At 38.5% G+C, this 19,033-nt stretch overlaps 1 protein-coding gene across 1 annotated transcript in view; it reads left to right on the top strand.

Moving 5' to 3' along the window:
- The first annotated feature begins 613 nt into the window (after positions 1 to 613).
- map3k10 (mitogen-activated protein kinase kinase kinase 10) overlaps positions 614 to 19,033 on the top strand; it is a 45,893-nt gene continuing 27,473 nt past the window's right edge. Inside the window, exon 1 of the mRNA XM_051724373.1 lies at positions 614 to 3,345. Coding sequence (XP_051580333.1) covers positions 2,469 to 3,345 — 877 coding nt within the window. The 5' untranslated portion in view covers positions 614 to 2,468. The remainder of the gene's footprint in view (positions 3,346 to 19,033) is intronic.

The raw sequence follows: 19,033 nt of genomic DNA, 5'->3' as shown, positions 1-19,033 counted from the left end.
AGTGTAACACATGTGACACTAAAATAATGCAATAAACATGAACTAATTTTTTTACTGTAGCATTTTTACATTCTTTTACAGTTAAAATTACGGAAGTTGTTTTACAGGGCAGAAAGAAAAATTGCCATTGATGTAAGCCAGAACCTCACCAGGGGGCAGTATGACCTAATGGAAGGCCTGTTTTCCTGTCTTTCCTTTCTAGTGCAGTTTAGCAAATCAATTGAAATGGATTGTAAATATTTCATATGGCAATTACGTAACTATTCAGATGAAAATCATGGAAGTAAATAATTGAAAATAAATAAATAAAAATAAAATAAAAAATAGTTGAAGTTCCCCCCCCACACACAAGCCAAATCTATTTGATTTGTCATCTCTATGAATTGTTATGGCAGAAACATTTATATTATATTATATTATATTATATTATATTATATTATATTATATTATGCACACGTTGTTCCTAAAAAGATAATTATTAAGCTGAACTATTGTGTCACATCCATATCAGGCTTTCCTGTGTGTGTACACAATAAACTCAATTTCCCAGCATCCACTACTGTCCTCCACCCCAGTCCAGCCGGCGTATTTGGATGCAAAGTCAGCCTAGGAGCTGACAGCTCGGTCCATGGAAAAGATCGTCTTTCACAGAGAGAAAAGGAAACGGGAGAATCCCCGATTCGACTGAGGTGGACGACAGGCCGACCAAATGACCCACCTGGAAGAATGATTCAAGAGCATCGTCTCATTGGAATTTGATTGTGTTTAACGAATGGGAATATTCCAGCGTTATGATACGCCCATGCGACGAGATGTATGTATGTTGTGATGTACAGTGAACGATCTAGGTAACCAGAAACATACACCTGAATCCAGAAAATACGGTTATTTTGAGAGGAAGCCTGGATGAACGCATGGATGTACCATTAGCCGTATCTCTGGACTGCAAGAAATATTGTTGTAGAATATAAAAATGAACTAAGTTTTTATTATTATTATTATTATTACTACTACTACTACTAGTAGTAGTAGTAGTTACTATTATTATTGCAAAGATGGTGGACGCATCTTCTGCTGGCTTTTATTTAGGCAACAGAAACACATTATGGAGAAACATTTCGTAGCCTTGCTATCACCACGACCTGGATAAAAGTCACCTTTATGCAAGCCATTCGCATCACTCATTTCTCAAATTAAGTTCATATGTTTCAGTATGTATCATAAAAAACAACCAATACTAACAGACGTTTCGCTTAAGCGTGTCAAAAAATGATGTAGGCTATATATACGCAACAGTCCCTAGTTTTATGAATCAGCTGCTTGGTGACTATAAAAGCTCTAGCTTCTGTTCAAAATGACAGCCATAGAAAATGAGGACGAAATGATCGAGGTAAACACTCGCACGTGTAATTGATAGAAATAGGCTAAGGTAAAGTGACTGGCGTTGGTTTTTCATGACGTGTATTAAAAGGCAAACCACTGTAGATCTGCAGTACAGTCCACAGCGCTGCCATCTCTCTGTTATGATTCACATCTTAAAATGGATGCGCGTTTTTCTTAAAAGCTATTCAGAGACTTCAACTGGCTAATACCGTTGCCGATTTGCAGGATTTACACGATAGTGTTAAGTGATGTTATAAAGGTGGAAATAATTGTGGATGCTAGGGCATCTATGTAAACCTGTCAAATATGAGCTGCAGGGGAAAAAATGTATGAAGATGCTATAAGATTGCACATGCATGACCTTTAAGGCTATGAATATTCATTAGCATCCATTGCAAAGAATAACAGCGATGTCCTGTGCATTTGTGCAAATATGACATGGATCAGATTTCGATGGATTAGAGTCAACATTCCAATATAAGCTCTTCACCTAGAAGCACCATATTATATGATGTGGGGCCAACTGTGAGAAAACCCACCTTGTTCCTGTTGTTATCATGTTGTACAATCCATTTTGTTGAAGAGTTGAAAAGAGAAATTAATCAGGCTGTCTACAAGACCTTCACAGTTTTTATTGGAAAAGTCAATGTCGTTTCAAGCAACCAAAAATACTTTTTGAATCAACATCCTCCAGATTGACTTGATATTCTGACCTAATCTCAAGCACTTTGGATCTCATGTTTCTTTATGTAAAACTTTTTACACAATGCAAAGCAATTATTCAATATCCTCTTCCTAGTCTTATTAGAGCTGCAAGCACACACACTAACTGAATGACAGGTTGCATCTGTTTGAAAGTACAAGTCTCTTTAAATGTTAAGACACACACAAAGTGAGCTGTGGACAATCCAAACAATCTGTGAGGACGGTGCAAGGGCAGCCCAGCTGCAGCTTTACTTATTGATTTCTTCCCTTTTCAAGAAGGCCTGCACTCAGTAGATGGGCTCTGCATGGATATTGTGCGTGAGTTGACCGAGGGCCTCCTCCAGCAGTTGAGACCTCATCGCTGACCTGTGCACTCAGCAATGGACCCATATACAAGTGGAGTAGGAGGTGGTAGCAGCATAGCCCCGATACCTTGCACCAGCAGTGGGGGCTCCTGTGGCCCTCCACTTCCCTCTGCCCTCCCTGCAAATACAGCTTCAACGCCCTGCCTGACACATGCAGAGAACAGCAGGAGCTGGAACTCCTCGACTCTTTCATCTTCTGTGGAGTCCCCAGATTCCCATCTACCCCATCACCATGAAGGAAGTAACACTTTATGGACGGCTGTGTTCGACTATGAAGCCACAGCGGATGAGGAGCTGACCCTGCGGCGTGGTGACCTACTGGAGGTACTCTCAAAGGACTCTAAAGTGTCTGGAGATGAGGGTTGGTGGACTGGCAAAATACAGGACAAGGTGGGCATATTCCCCAGTAATTATGTGACTCGACGGGATACCACCTATCCTGCGTTGCCCCCTGGAGGCCTGGTTGGTGGGGAATCTCCACTGGAGATTGATTTCTCAGAGCTGTGCTTGGAGGAGGTGATTGGCGCCGGTGGGTTTGGTAAGGTCTATAAGGGTGTGTGGAGAGGTGAGGAAGTAGCTGTTAAAGCGGCCCGTCAGGACCTCGATGAGGATATCAGTGCCACGGCAGAGAATGTGAGGCAGGAGGCCAGACTCTTCTGGATGCTCCGACACCGCAACATCATCTCCCTGCGAGGTGTTTGCCTACGGGAGCCAAATCTTTGCCTGGTTATGGAGTACGCCCGTGGTGGGGCTTTAAACCGGACACTTGCTGGGAAGAAGGTGCCCCCTCGGGTACTGGTGAATTGGGCAGTTCAGATTGCGACTGGAATGGACTACCTGCACAACCAGACCTTTGTGCCAATCATTCACAGAGACCTCAAATCCAGCAACAGTGAGTAAAGTTTCTGTGTTGTTCAAACAATTTAATTAAAAACCATTTAAGGTCCATAGATGCTTAGAGTACAGAAATATACACTCATACCATCAAATTAAGACCAATTCATTTACACATGCGTAAACATATTGATTAAAGGTAAATTGTCACGTCATTTTTTATTTGTATAGCGCTTTTCACAACACACATAATTTCAAAGAAGCTTTACAGAAAATTGTGCTTCAGCAGAAAAAGCTGTAATATAGTGCGGTTTAAAAAAAAGACATGATTGTAAATTGTGCCTTAAAATAAATAATAGAAAATAATTATATTTATATTTAGACCCCCAGTGAGCAAGCTTAAGCTGACTGTGGCAAGAAACACAAAACTCCATAAGATGTTGTTTAAAGGAGAAAAATAACCTTGGGGGAAACCAGGCTCACTGTGGGGGCCAGTTCACCTCTGGCTAAGCAGCATGAATATAATGCCAATATTAGTTATTTATGTGTAGTAGAAGTCAAGATTTAAAATTAGTAATCTAAGTAAGTGTTAGGGGCCAGTGTTTAAACAAAAATATATTGTATTAACTGTAAGATTAATGACTAAAGTCTTAGAATTTACATTCTTAATTAACATCGGAAGTGCAAACAGATGCATCATCTAGGCTGGTACAGGCTGTAGTTAGTCATCATTACTCAGCAACACATAGTAGTGGGAGTTGGACATCAGGCAGGACTGGAGTCGGACATCATGCAGGATCTGCCAGGCTCTGGTAACCTCAGGATATGTATCAGGAGGTTAAGACAGGGAAACAAATAGAATAATATTAGCATAGATGCCACTTTAAAACAGGATTATAGAATATGAGATGTGTTTCTGGTTCCGGCAGACCTAACAAATGCAGCATAACTATGAGTTGATAGACAAATTAGGTGTATGCCTGGCTGAAAAGATGAGTCTTTAGTCTAGACTTAATCTGAGAGAGTGTGCCTGAGTTCCGAACCATCTTCGGAGGACTATTCCATAGTTTAGGAGCCAAATAGGAAAAGGATCTACCTCCTTTTGTGATTTTGATATTTTAGATATTATTAACAAGCCAGAATTTTGTGATTTTTGTGAACGTGATGGAATATAGCATGATAGAATGTCACATATTTACTTTGGAGCTAGACCATTCAAGGCTTTGTAAGAAGTTAGAAGTATTTTAAAATTAATACGAAATTTAAAAGGTAGCCAATATAGCAACGCTAAGATTGGGCTGAAATATCATATTTCTTGGTTCTAGTCAGCACTCTAGCTGCTGCATTTTGAACTAACTGAAGTTTATTTATGGAACCTGTAGGACATCCTCTTAGTAATGCATTGCAATAATCTAGTTTTGAGGTCATGAACGCATTAATTCGTTTATTTGCATTAGAAACAGAGAATGTGTTGTATCTTAGCAATATTTCTGAGATGGAAGAATGCTGTTCTACAGACATTGGAAATGTGGTTTTCAAAGGACCGATTGCTATCAAAAATAACACCTAAGTTCTTCGCTGTAGAAGACTACATGACAGTACATCCATTGACAGTCAAATTATATTTTAGCGTCTTATTTTTAGAGGTTTTTGGTCCAATAATTAGTACCTCTGTTTTGTCGGAATTGAGTAGAAGGAAATGTCTAGCCATCCAATCTTTGAAATCATTGATAAACTCTGCTAACTTGGAGAATCATAAAATTTCGTCGGGTTTCGAGGAAATATAAAGTTGTGTATCATCTGCATAACAGTGAAAACTTATTCCATGATTCCTGATAATATCTCCCAGGGGAAGCATGCATAAGGAGAAAAGCAGAGGCCCTACACCTGATTCCTGTGGCATTCCATACTTTAGTGTGATCTGACAATTCCTAATTTACACAGACAAAGTGGTAGCGGTCGGATAAATGCGAATGTCTGTCCACGCCTGTCCACGAATGCTGACATAATTCTCAAGCCTATTCAAGAGAAATTCATGATCTATGGTGTCGAAGGCAGCACAAAGATCTAAAAGCACTAGAAGAGAAATGTAGCCGCAATCAGAAGAGCAAGTCATTTGTAACTCTCATAAGTGCAGTCTCAGTACTATGATGGTGCCTTAATCCTGACTGAAATTCTTCATATATACCTTTTTTTTTCTTTTTCTTTTTCTTTTTTTTTATACCCTAAATACAAATCAACCCGTAGTAATTAGTACGAGATGGTGAAATCGAGCATTCTTAACCCGATATCCAAACCGTAAACCTTACCATAACCCCAGAATATTTAGAGTTCTGGCAAACTATCCGCAAACTTGCCACAAATTTGCCACTCATTATTCTCACAGCAAATGAGCTTGTGATTTGCCACAAATGTTTTCCAGAAGTTTGCAGCTCTTCACCATTAGTGGTGAACCTGCAGCAAACCTTTGACAACAATGGACAATTGGCCGCAAATTTGCCGCAAAGCTCTTTTGCCTGTGAAAATAATCAGTGGCGAATTGGCGACCAGTTTGCTGCAAATTTGCCATGAATTCTCAATTTTTGTAAGGGAACGTGTAACCCCTTACCCAAACAATAACAGATCCATTTACTCACGGCACTTAAATTCGCACTCAACTGGTTTGAAATAGTTGATAACAGAATATTCGCTGTCATTTTCCTCATGCCATATTCTGTTGTTTGCACGCTGTCATGTTTCGCTGGTTTGCATTAAGAAAAACAAGCGTGTCGACGTGAGAAGGATGCAGGCTAGACCTTTGCAGATAACGTTGTTGCCGGCCAAGGACAACAATTTTTCACTCTGTGTACTAATGCACACTCGAGTACTCAATGGCTTCCAACAGCCCCGACTAGTGGTTGAAGTAGTCGACTACTCGACTACCTGACTAGTCTATGCAAGCCCTAATCTGTGGTAATAAATGTCATACCTTTCATACGAGCTAAGTTGTACAACATCTTACGATTTCTCCATTTCCTAAGAATTATTTTGAATTGTCATGAGACTATGTTGATACAACCTTGCAACATGAACTCCAAAAAACAGAAATAAATTGCATTAAAAAAATAACTCTTTTTACTCAACTTCGTTATAAGAACGTCATAAAATTCATGTATTTGGCACAGGTGGGATGAACATAGTGACAGGAAGTACAACAGGGCTGAAAGAAATAGATGTTGTATGTTTTTTGCTCTCAGAATCATCATGTTGCGTTGCTTCCTCTGCTTAAGGAGAGCTGCTCTGCTCTGGAACATGCTGGGCTATTTTTGGTCCTTTGTGCTACTTGCTGCTAAGGGTAGTTGGAGTTGTTGGTTTACTGGGCAGAAAGAAGAGAGTAGCTAAATGGCTATGTTAGAGTATGGATGCGTGCGTGTGCGTGTTTAGTTGAATGGGAGAAAGAAAAACTGCACACTAGACAGTGAGTGTTTAGCTTTTGCAGTTTTTGCAGTAGCAGACCATGACAGGACACTGTCTGTATCCCAGAAGCTTGAGAGAAGATTTAGCAAAGTCTCCTAATCCCTGTCCTTGTCAACTTCACAATCACCCCACTGCTGCCTATTTTTCGCAGAGATGGGATGCGTGTTTACAGTGGCCCTGTACAGCATGGGTGAACGCATATGCTGTCAGAGTTTAGAGTTTCACAGCCCCTCATTATCCCGGGGCTCTGAGCTCAGGTATCCTCTTCATACTGTAGGTATACTTGAAGATTGGCACAGCTGCCGTGGCAACAGAGGTGGATTCCAAGCCCTGCAGCCTCTTCCCAGCTCCCCTCTATGGCACCCGAGACATCCCCCTCCCCCACGGTACAGTACCCACTCAGCCAACACAGTGAGGCTGAATTGTGTATATGGCATAGTATCCAATTTAGAGCTTCAATAATCGTGTTCTCTTAACATTTATTGAATCATGGAATGGAAACGAGTAAGATCCCATTCCATAAATCCAGATATTCTCAGAGACAAGTCAACATAAAGTAGCCAGACACAATCGGTGTTTGAATCAATTGGGCTTTGCAAATGTATCATTTCAGAACAATGACACAAAGAGTCAGGGTCAAATTAGCAAACCAATATTACTGTAACAGCTCCCTCTCCCCCATCATGTTGCCTGGGGAGCTAATTTGAACATACTTGGTTCGCTGGTTGTCAGTGCTTCTGTACAACTAGAATAATCTGATTACTGTGACCTCCTTTGGAGTGATGTCACTCTGAGTTTGTAAGTTGATAGGCTGCAGTCGTTGGTTAGTCCATATTGTTAACCAAGCTCACTTAAGTTTCCCGTAATCAAAGAATGGCCCACACTGGCAAAAACAAAATAAAAATGGGGATCAATTGGAAGGGTGACTCAGCTGAGGGTAACGCTAAACCCCTGATAACCTTCCCCTGACATACTCCTCAGGCAGGTCTTTCCTGGAACACAGGAACGGCTGACGGCTAATGGCTGATGCACACTGTCTGGTGCTATCAAATAGCCTTGGCAAACATTTAGTACTTGTTTTTTTAACACTTAATGCATCTCAACACTCACATTTAATATCAGGTGTATGAGATAAAGGTACACTAATGTTAAAGGTGGTGATAGACCAATATATTGGGCAGGCCGATTATTTGGCTAATATTTGGGCAATGTCAGATTTTTGAATTTCCCAAAAAGTGCGCTTGATTGGCTGATTCACTGAAGTGGTTTAACACCTAGTTTGAGTTCCTAAATCTACTGACAGGATTGTGCACTTTTTCTGTTTCCCTTTTTTTTTGTGTACAGCTTTGGTGAATGAATTGTATTTTATATATTGGCATTTTATTACACAGCTCTCTGGATAACTCAATTCAATTGGTCAGTCGCTCCATCCAGTGATCTGATATTTCTGAATAATGACCGCATATCTGGGGATAAGGTGACATTTCATCCGTCATCTGAGTATTGCACGTCATCTTTCCTATATCTTGTATCTCACTGCAATTTTTGCAAGTAAGCGAATAAATTAATTTAAATTAAAACCAATATTTCATGTCTATTTATTTATTTATTTGGCAAGTAGTTGTGTAACAATTGGCATAATGAGCAGTCAGATGGTCATTTTTGCAATATAAATATCTAACAGACCTAAGATGCAAACTGGAGGTGTAATTCAACTCTTCTGGAGAACACAAATCATGGAATTTCATGTCTATTAAATTATTTGTTTGGCAAGTAACTGTGTAATAAACGGGATAATCTACAATCAGCTGGTCATTATCGCAAAATAAACCCCTTCAGGTTATTCAAGACCCCACTCTGAGTTAGGGTTCTGACCACCCTTTCGGATTTATGTTGTGATAATGATTGGCTGACTGTAGATTATCCCTCAAATATCAGCCTTCTCTATAGATACTGTTATCCACCATTTATCAATATACTGTATATGATATGTATTGGCATTGTATCTGCTTTCTCTCTAGATATTGGCAACCACCATTTAGCGAAACCATTTTGGTTCACTACGTGTTTAAGTCTGAGCAGGTTTACTGTACCTGTTCTGGCAACTGACCTTCAATGAAGGGACATGTTTACACACTCGTCATAATATTTGTGTAGACTGTTAGGGTTGTGATTCTTTTGGACTTGTTGCTCTTGTAGCTCTATTAACACTATCCATAGCTAAATACCTGTGTACTACTTTTATTGGGTTGGGACCTTTCTCCACATGATGACTACAGTTCAGTAATTGGCCATGTGATATCTATGCCATTTTAGCATGCAAATAGCTTTTACAGGCAGGGTTATGAAATAGTGTTGTACCAGCAGGTGTAGAGAAAAGGAATAAGGGAGAGATAGACAGGGAAAGGGAGAGGCAGAGAGGCTGGGAACACAGCAGCATGTAACAATGACCCCTTTATCGCACGCCCAAGACAGAGATGGCTTGACAATGACAGGAGTCACTCACCCGGCTGGGGGAGGGGAGGGTGGGTATGAGAAAACGAGTGTCTGGAGCTTGCACGAGAGTTCAGATGGATACAGGGGAAAGGAAACAAGGCAAAGGAATGTGCGCGGTTACATGTGTGTGTATATGTGCATGTGGTGGAAAAGCCACAGGGTCTGAACTCACACAGAAGGAGGGGGGTCAGTGGTGGGTTATAAGCACTGGAGTCACCAGGGTACAGAACTAAAGCTGTGCTAAGGGTGGATGAGCTCATTTGTCATAATAATGCAGGCTTCCCTAATACATTATAAATGACGGATGAATTGCTGAAGTTATTTGTCTTTCTTTTTTTATTTTAGCTCAACTGGTAGAGCATTGCAGTTACATCAAGGATATGGGTTTGATTCACAGGGGTTGCATGTAGTGAAAAAAATGGATGGATTAATAGATGGATGGATGGATGGACGGACAGAGAGACAGACAGACAGATAGATAGACAGATAGATAGATACTTTAGATACGATAGATTGATTGATTGAAATGTATATTATAGATATTTGATACAAGGTAGTCTTTTTTTATTACCTCTCTCACACAGAGTCCATATTCAGATGTTTTGTTCTTGGGGCTACAAAAAAGCTTTCACAAAAGAGGCCTGATAGTTTCACAACACCCTGCATTCATGCGACACAGCTGTCACCCACGATTTTAGGTGTTCCATTAATAAGTAATGCATTCCTTTCCCACCTATTCGAATGAGTCAGGTCCACTGTAGTTGCTTCTCAAACAGGGATGGTAGTAAAAGAGGGAGCATAGATGTTTTGCACTGTTTGCACTGTAGTTGGTGTCCATAACTCATTTGTCTGACCCTTTATATGTTAAACACCAGGAATGCATCAGTACCAATTTTTAGAGATGGAGTAAAAGTACTGGTCTACATTTAAAAACGAAAAATAAAGAACATTAAGGCATCATAAAATCTAAATACACACCGTGAATATTAGCATTTATGTCATTATTAGTGCTGTCAGTTGATTAAAATGTTTAATTGCGATTAATTGCACAATTTTTCTTGGTTAATCACGATTAATCGAACGATTTTGAAAGTGCTGAAATTTGATGATAAATAAACTTCTTTTCCTGTGAAAATGCATTTATTTCCTTCTTAGGAAAGAAAACAAAACAATATGTAAGAATATAATGCTTTATTAACATTTTCCAAACAAAGCCTTCCACAGTATAAAGATAGAAATGCACTAAAATATCACTCCCAAAGTCTAAGTGGGAGTTTGACTAATTGAAAGAATTAGTCTCCCCATATGTTGCATTTTCACTGCATTGGGCATTAAATCTTTCTCATCCTCCACAATATTAATCAGCCGGCAGACTGTGGCTATCCACTTTGTTACAGCAATTGTGAAGCCGTGTTCATGATTCACGTCAGGGTGTCAACGCCAGCATCAAGCGCCGCTTTGAACTCCACATGAAAAGCGCATGCAGACAAAAAGGTCTCATTCTGCGTTTTGTTGATAGTTAAGACTTGGCTTGTTTCTGTGGTAATTTAAATGTGCTTTACTTAGGCTGAAAAATACCGTCACAAGTCCCATCTAGACATGTACAACAAATACCGTGAAGGAATCCTTTCCCCATCACTCTATTACTGACACTGAATCACTGGTATGTGTTGTGAAGTATGTGTCAGTGTAATGACTCCGGGCAGACACATTGCAAAAGTTCCACCCGTCCAACCAGTGGTTATGCTGATTTATGTTGTATTAACGGTAAATGCGTTAATCGCGATTAAGAAAAATTAACGTGTTAAATTTTTTTTATTAATCACATGCGTTAATGCATTAATTTTGACATCTCTAGTCATTATGTTGTTAATTGTGAAATATTTTTGATCCACTAACATTATTTGTAGGGCTGTCAATCGAATAAATTACATGATGTGCTGATTAATTTATTGAATTAGGCCCCAAAATAAAAATAATTTTAGTATATGATAATTTTAATAATTATAAAAATAATATAATATAAACCAGAAAATTAAAATACATTATTCTGGAAGCACACAAGTAATGCATTGATTAGACAATGCTAAAAGTGGCTTTAGAAGTCTGTTTATTGTTTCTTTTACTTCCATATCATTGAACATAAGCATACTATTGGCAGTCTATTTTGCAATTGAGTTTGTCTATCTCTCACAAGATGCGTTACTGCTCTCAGTGAAGTGCGTTGCCAGTACAGCCCAAGCTGAGGCTGCGCTGACTGCCCCCTACTGCCCTGTATTCGCCACAACATCCAGGTGGTAGTTGTGGATTGTGGAGTGTACGTTCATGAGCATTGTATACAGAACACTAGTATTGGTATCTGTGCATCCTTATTAAACACTATTATATGGTAGATCAGAGTCGGCTTAGATTTGAAACACTACTAATTTGGTGGGAACTTTGGTGGACCAGCAGTACATGTGTATTTTAGGGGCTTTTGTCAATATACAGTATGTGTAGTGGTGTGTGTGAGAGAGTAAGATAGAGAAAGAGAGAGATTGTTGTACTGTAGGTCAGTGTCCCTCTGTGACACAGATCAAATGCTGGCCAGATAACCAATAAACACATACAGTATCTAGCACACAAATCAATAAAAAGAAAAAAAAAAAGAGTAGGGCTTGCAATCTCAGTTAATGAACTGAAGACCACAACCCTCAAATGACTAAGTATCTGTAAAATTGTACAAGTTAATACATAAGCACACATGTTTTTGCAGGCATGAGAATTTCTTAGTTGTTTTCTGTTAACAGAGTAAATGTGGCAGAGTCCAAGGTTTGTCCCAGAGCTCATGTGACGGTGAGAAAGACGTGTAATTACACAAAGCAAAGAGGACACAATGTGTACGCACAAAGTGCTTATCCACACCCAAACTGAGCACACACTATAATGTACAACACACACACACACACACATGCACACACATGTTGGTGCGGCTATCCTTATGAGGACTCTCCATAGACATAATGATTTTTATACTGTACGAACTATAGATTCTATCCCCTAACCCTAACCCTACCCCTAAACCTAACCCTCACAAAAAACCTTCTGCATTTTTACATTTTCAATAAAACATTGTTTAGTATGTTTTTTTAAGAGCCCATATTATGCTCATTTACAGGTTCATAATTTTATTGTGGTGGTCTACTAGAATAGGTTTACATGCTTTAATGTTCAAAAAACACATTATTTTTCTCATACTGTACATTGCTGCAGCACCTCTTTTCACCCTCTGTCTGAAACACTCTGTTGTAGCTCCTGTCTCTTTAAAGCCTCCCTTTCTGAAAAGCCCAGTCTGCTCTGATTGGTCAGCTGGTCCAGTCTGTTGTGAGTGGTCAACCACTTAGAGCGTGTGCGGAAATGTAACGTCCCCTACCATAACCGAGTTTCAACTCCCGAGGCTTCCTGAGCAGCGCATTCCTGAGGCGGGCATTATGCAAATGTGTTACATAGTGACATAGCTATGTCACGGAAGTAATGGCTGGACTCAGGAGCAGTGTTTTCTGTGGGAGAGAGTAACTCCCTTTGGCATGGACTTTGTGCTTTGTAACTTTGCAGACCTTTTACATGCACAAACAGCTATATTACACACTAAAGGAAAGGTAAAATCCCAAAAAGCGTTATAGGGCCTCTTTAAGCGATTTGATTTATGGGGACACTAGAAATGTCCTCATAAACCAGATTTATAGCACAATATCCTTGTAATTACCAGTTTGTAACCTAAAAAAACTGTCCTCTTAAACCACCCAAACTCGCCCACACACACACACTTACTATAAACTGCAGTATCAGAGTCAAGCTGGACCTGCCCATACAGCGACCATACACACATTTACACTATACACTTAGGCCTGTTTTGCACATGAGTGGCACGTATGTATTTTGATGCCCGTATAAACAGTTTACAGGATACACACTGTCCACATAAGTAGCCCGGTCCTGAGGAGAAGCGTAGCTGCTAGAGATTCGGCTCTGATTCTATTTTTGCCACACTTAGTGCACTGAACAGAAAACAGGTTAAAATGCTTTGTAATCTTATTTATCAATAAGCAATCTTGGCTTTTATGAAACAATATAAAATAATGGAGGGAGCGACTCACTCATTGTTTGACAAAAAAGGCATCTTGGTTAAGCAGTTTTATAGCTATATATTTTGATCTAAATGTGACTCTCCCTCCACATGTACATATCTTGACAATTAAGTTGTCCCGATAACCATTTTATAATTTATGATTGTTATTTACCAAAAAATAATTCTGTCATAATTTACTCACCTTCATGTCATTCCAAACCCATATGACATTCTTTCTTATGCGGAACACAAAAGGTTTTATTGAATATCCCGGTCCGTCTTTTTAAAACAATGGAAGTGGATAGGGACTCACTTTAAAGCTTAAAAAATGACCCAAATGAATCATAAAAGTAGTCCATGTGACTGTATCATATTTCAAGTCTTCTGAAGCAATACGACAAAATGTTAGTAATTTTTCAGTGAAAATCTTGATGTCTGTTGCACATTCATGAGCGCTATGAGTGAAGCTTGTGCAGAGTGACGTGCATTTGGCGCTAAAGATCTCAAGATCTCACGTGAGTGCGTGTCTAGTCATACCGGTTTGGAATGACATAGAATGACGGGGTGAGTAAATTATGACAGAATTTTCATTTTTGGATGAACTTCCTTTAAAGGAAATACTCAATGTAGTAACACAGAGAACACTTTATTTTTTTTTTAATAGAGCGCAGCTTTGTTACACAGTAGAAAAGCACTCTCATGCTGACAGCACAATGTTAGCCAGCTTACACACTGCTTATGGTGTGGTATGAAACAGGCCTTACAGAAGAACATACAGTTATGCTACACAGGTGTTACTGTGACACAGTTAACATGTATAGTACCACACATCCATTCCTACCAAGAAAGCACAAATGACACAAAGTACAGAGTATTGTCATGACATGGATATGGTGGGAGACACAAAGTGTATAGTGTTGTGGTCTGTATACCATTGCAATACACAGAAAACAATACATGCATATGCATATACAGTAGCTCTGTACACAGAACACACTGCTATGGTCAAGTCTCACAGGGCACAATGTCCTTCGGTGGCCTGCTCCTCTGCCATCTTACAGTGCCATAGAAGTGAGAAGAGTATTGTTGGAGCACTGAAAGGACGTCAGACGGGAGCAGGGGGAGCAAGAAAGAGCCTCCCTGCATGGGACCTCAGACTGGAACAGGTCATGTTAGTGTGTCTTGTAAACAGATCATTAGACTGCACTGTTCTCATCCATGTTTATTATTCCATTATTGTAATATAGGTTTTATTTACAAGCAATTAGTCTAGTTAATTTTAGTCTAGATATTTTGAGAAAAAAGTGTCAGTATCATGTAATTAATACTGGAAAGCAGTATTAATTACACAGATATGGTTTAAATTGATTAATTACTTATTATTTCATTGTTAAAATACTTCTATCCCAGTAATAAATAGTAAATACACTGAAAAAATTATTTTGTGTTGAAATAAATATAGTACAAAAGATTAAGTACTTTCTAAATTGAATAAGTTAAAGTGTGAACTTGAAAATATTAAGTAAATTCTACATTTGTACTCAATTCAAACATGTAGAAATGAATGCTCTAACTAATAAGTAAATATTATTCATAATTGTTTATTTTTACAATGTGTCATCATGTATCAATCCAAAAGTAGAAAAGCTTGTCATATTTATTTGCTAATTTGAGTACATTTTATAGGTAAATAAAATAAGTAAATTTTACTTAACTTTTCAAAGCTGGTGTTTCCAGCATGCACTGGGCTTGAATAATTAATGAGCTTGCATGGTTTCACTGTTTGCAAGTTTATTTACACCATTTTTATTGCTGATTTTGTTGTTATGTTTGGTAACTTCTTGTTTTGTGAAGTCTGAAGTCTGTTGATTGTTACCGTCATCGTGTTTTGTGCACCAAGGGGTGAGGTCTGCATGCGCAGCCCTGTATCTTGTTTCTACCGCAAGTAATGGAAGGTGATGTTGTCTTATAGATTACATAGCATGCATAAAGCTTCACTGTGTTATGTGAAATGTTCCAATAAAATATTCATTTAAATTTTACTAAATGTATTTAAGTACCATGTGCTTGTAGTGCAGATTTGTAAGTAAAAGTTACTTTATTAACTTAAATGTTAAAAGTTCACTTTAATCAATATTATGCCATGAAGTTAAGTATTTTAGATAATTTTATACCATTAAAATGTACTTTTTTTATTTTTTTTTTATTTTACTAGTCATTGTTTTCAGTGTATGCAGAGACAGATTTAAGAAAGCCATTTGTAGGTTGATTTCCCTGAAAGGTGGGGCTCAGTGGTGCTATCAAATCATTGCTCTATTTATTTAAGCATCCCTAACAGCCCGACTCAGCAACATTGCCTCAACCAATGGCGTGAGTTTGGGGCAGGGCTATCTGCTTTTTCGACCTATGGTCCTATGTTGTTTGAGAACAGTGATTATTTTTTTAAGTGGCGCAGAAATTACAAACTTCACCTTTAAGGGTAATATATTTGTTATATTCATATATGAACTGTATATTAGTCATTTGAATATACTGACTTAATACAGAAATACTTTTCAGATTATGTGTTTTTGTGCCTTTAATACATAAATTACATTAGTATATTAATAATGCTTTAGTTATGGAAAAGCCAAGAAATGCAATAGTTGTGTGTCTGTGGCATAGCAAGACTGTAAAACACAGATAAGCAGAATAGCTCTGACATGCAGGTGCTTTGGTGAATGTCAGGTGCTGCTTGTGTCATAAAGTGTCTCTTTGCATGTGCCTCAGGTGACATTTACCTCAAAGGGGCCTGACAGCAGCACAGCTGACACTGGGAAAAGCTGGACCTCTGCATGTACATTTAACCCTGTGAGGGGAGGCTGTGCAGTTACCACCTCTGGTGTCCAATTACAAATTTTAATTCTATTCAGGTTTCAAACAGGTTTCCCGAACACTCCCACTGTCTCCCATTGGTCAGAACAAAAAAAAGGTAGTCCTGCCCCAAAGTCCCAACATTGGTTGAGGCACTGTTTCTGTGTGGGGCTGGATAAGATGTTCAAACAATCAGTCATGTTTTAATAGCACCACAGAGTCACAGTGTTTGCAAGTTTTAGGGAAATCAACCTACAAATGGCTTATTTATAGTTGTCTCTGCATATTAAGCTAGCTGATATAGGAGAAGGTATTTTAACATCGAAAGAATGACAGCTTTCATCTTAAAAGGAATAGTTAACTCAAAACTGAAAATTCTCTCATCATGCCTCATGCCATCCCAGATGTATATGACTTTCTTTCTTCTGCAGAACGCAAAGGAAGATTTTTATAAGAATATCTCAGCTCTGTAGGTCCAATCTGTATGGGGTCCAAAACTTTGAAGCTCCAAAAAACACAGAAATGCAGCATTAAAGTAACCCATAAGACTCCAGTGGTTTAATCAGTGTCTTCTGAAGCTAAGCGTTTTTGTGTGAGAACAGACCAAAATATAACTTTTTTTACTGTACATCTTGCCATTAAAGTCTCCAGGCACGATCATGATTTCAAGCTCGATTACACTTCCTAGTGATGGAATCATGCTTAGAGCGCTAGATGGCGCTATGAAAGGTAATCAAGCTTGAAATCATGATCGGCAAAGAGACTGCTCATGTCAAGAAAATTTAGTTACATTGTGGTCTGTTCTCAACCAAAACCGATTGGACCACTTCAGAAGACATGGATTAAACCACGGGAATCTTATGGATTACTTCTTTGCTGGCTTTATGTGCTTTTTGGAGCTATAAAGTTTTGGACCCCATTCCCTTGAATTGTATGGACTTACAGAGTTATGATATTCTTCTAACAATCTTTGTTTGTGTTCAGCAGAAGATAGAAGGTCATCTATATCTGGGATGGCATGAGGGAACTTAAATGTTGAGAGAATTTTGATTTGTCTGTTCCTTTAAGTTTTCTCCAAATTACACAACATTCAATAAATAACATAAACAGTAGTGTTTTGAGACAGTTAAAAAGAGAGAAAGGGAAGAAATGACTGTCCTGGAGTTCATCCACACTTCTCATGTCCCTGCTCCCTATTCAGGCAAATTTTTATGCAGTTCCTGGTTGGTGGTTTGCATTCCAAATGTCCCTAAAAGAGACTCAATGTATGTCCAGAGGACAAAGCCATCATTACAGCACAGGTTCTAATTACACTGTTATCTGTTGACACTACAGGCAGTCTAATATTGACATTTGAACAGAGTCAGGGCAGAAATTTGACTCTAATCGTGAATGTGCAACCTCAAGGACTAAAAAGCACAGGCAACAAAGCAGCAGCATCTAATGTCAAAATGTCTGAAATTCACCATGCAGAAGATCGCATGGGTACAAAGCCATAATAATATATCTCCTGGAGGGCAACATTGTGCCTTGTTGAAACTGATTAAACCTCAATCAGCCTTTGGTGTTGCATCTGCAGCCAAGCAAAGGTATCAGTAACATGAGGTAAAAAAAAGGAAAAACAATCACATAAACTACACTCAATTTGCTTTAATATTGTACTGTTAAAGTTAATAAAAGTTTACCCAAAATGAAAATTCTGTCATTGTTTACTCACCCACCATGTCACTCCGAACCTGTCCATGGATGAAAAAAATTTGATATTTTGAAAAATCCTCACAGTTTTGTCCATAAAATAACAGTTCATTGTGACCACAGCTGTTAAGCTCCAAAAATGACAAAAAAACACCAAAATATCATCAGAAAAGTAGTCCATATGTGCTATATTAAACAAATCGTTCACCCAGAAATAAAAATTCTCTCATTGTTTACTCATCTGCGTGCCATTCCAAACTTGACTTTCTTTCTTTTGCAGAAAACAAACAAAGATATGTACAGTATGAGTGGTTTAATCGATATCCTCAGAAGCGTTATGATAGGTGTGGGTGAGAAACAGATCAATATTTAAGTCCTTTTTTACCATACATTTCAATAAGGTTCCATTGGTTAACATTAGTGTTTAGTCTATACAATGTAAGTCAATGGGGTCAAAAACTTTCAAGCTCCAAAAAGGACATAAAGGCAACATAATAGTAATCCATACAACTCGAGACTTTTAATCCATGCCTTCTGAAGCGATACGATTGCTTTGGGTGAGAAACAAACCAAAAATTCAGTCCTTTTTCAGAAAAAAATCTCCACTTCCGCCCAGATCTCCTATGCACGTTCTTGAGAAAAGCTCATTCACACGTCTTCGCCCTTAACGCATAAACAGAGAGCTGTATACAAACCAAACACAGTGTTGCCAGGTTCATGTTTTTATGCCCAGTTGGGATATTTGATCATTGCATCACGCAAAAAAGCGCCACTTTTTTTGGATGCCTTGTAAAGTTACAAAGAACTTCAATTATTAAAAACGCATCTCGAGACACTTTTATTCGTGGCACTGTTAACAGCCCTTAGAACAAGTACTTTTATGGTGCTTTTTAGTGTCATTTTTGGAGCTTAACAGACATAATCTCTATGAAGTAAATGATGACAGATTTTTCATTTTTTGATTAACTATACTGTTAAACATATTTTATGAGATGCATATGACTGTCAACATGATGAGTGTCACATTAGACACTAGAGAGCCAGACATGCCAGATTAAGAAAGACTGCCAGATATAGCTTCTCTTTAGTCCTTCTTTCATGTTATTATTCCATTTTCTTTCTTTAGCTGTCTTTTTCT

The sequence above is a fragment of the Myxocyprinus asiaticus genome, chromosome 18 (genome assembly GCF_019703515.2).
Source record: "Myxocyprinus asiaticus isolate MX2 ecotype Aquarium Trade chromosome 18, UBuf_Myxa_2, whole genome shotgun sequence".
NCBI lineage: Eukaryota > Metazoa > Chordata > Actinopteri > Cypriniformes > Catostomidae > Myxocyprinus > Myxocyprinus asiaticus.
The sequence above is the reverse complement of the archived record's forward strand: the minus strand, read 5'-3'. Positions and strand labels throughout refer to the sequence as shown.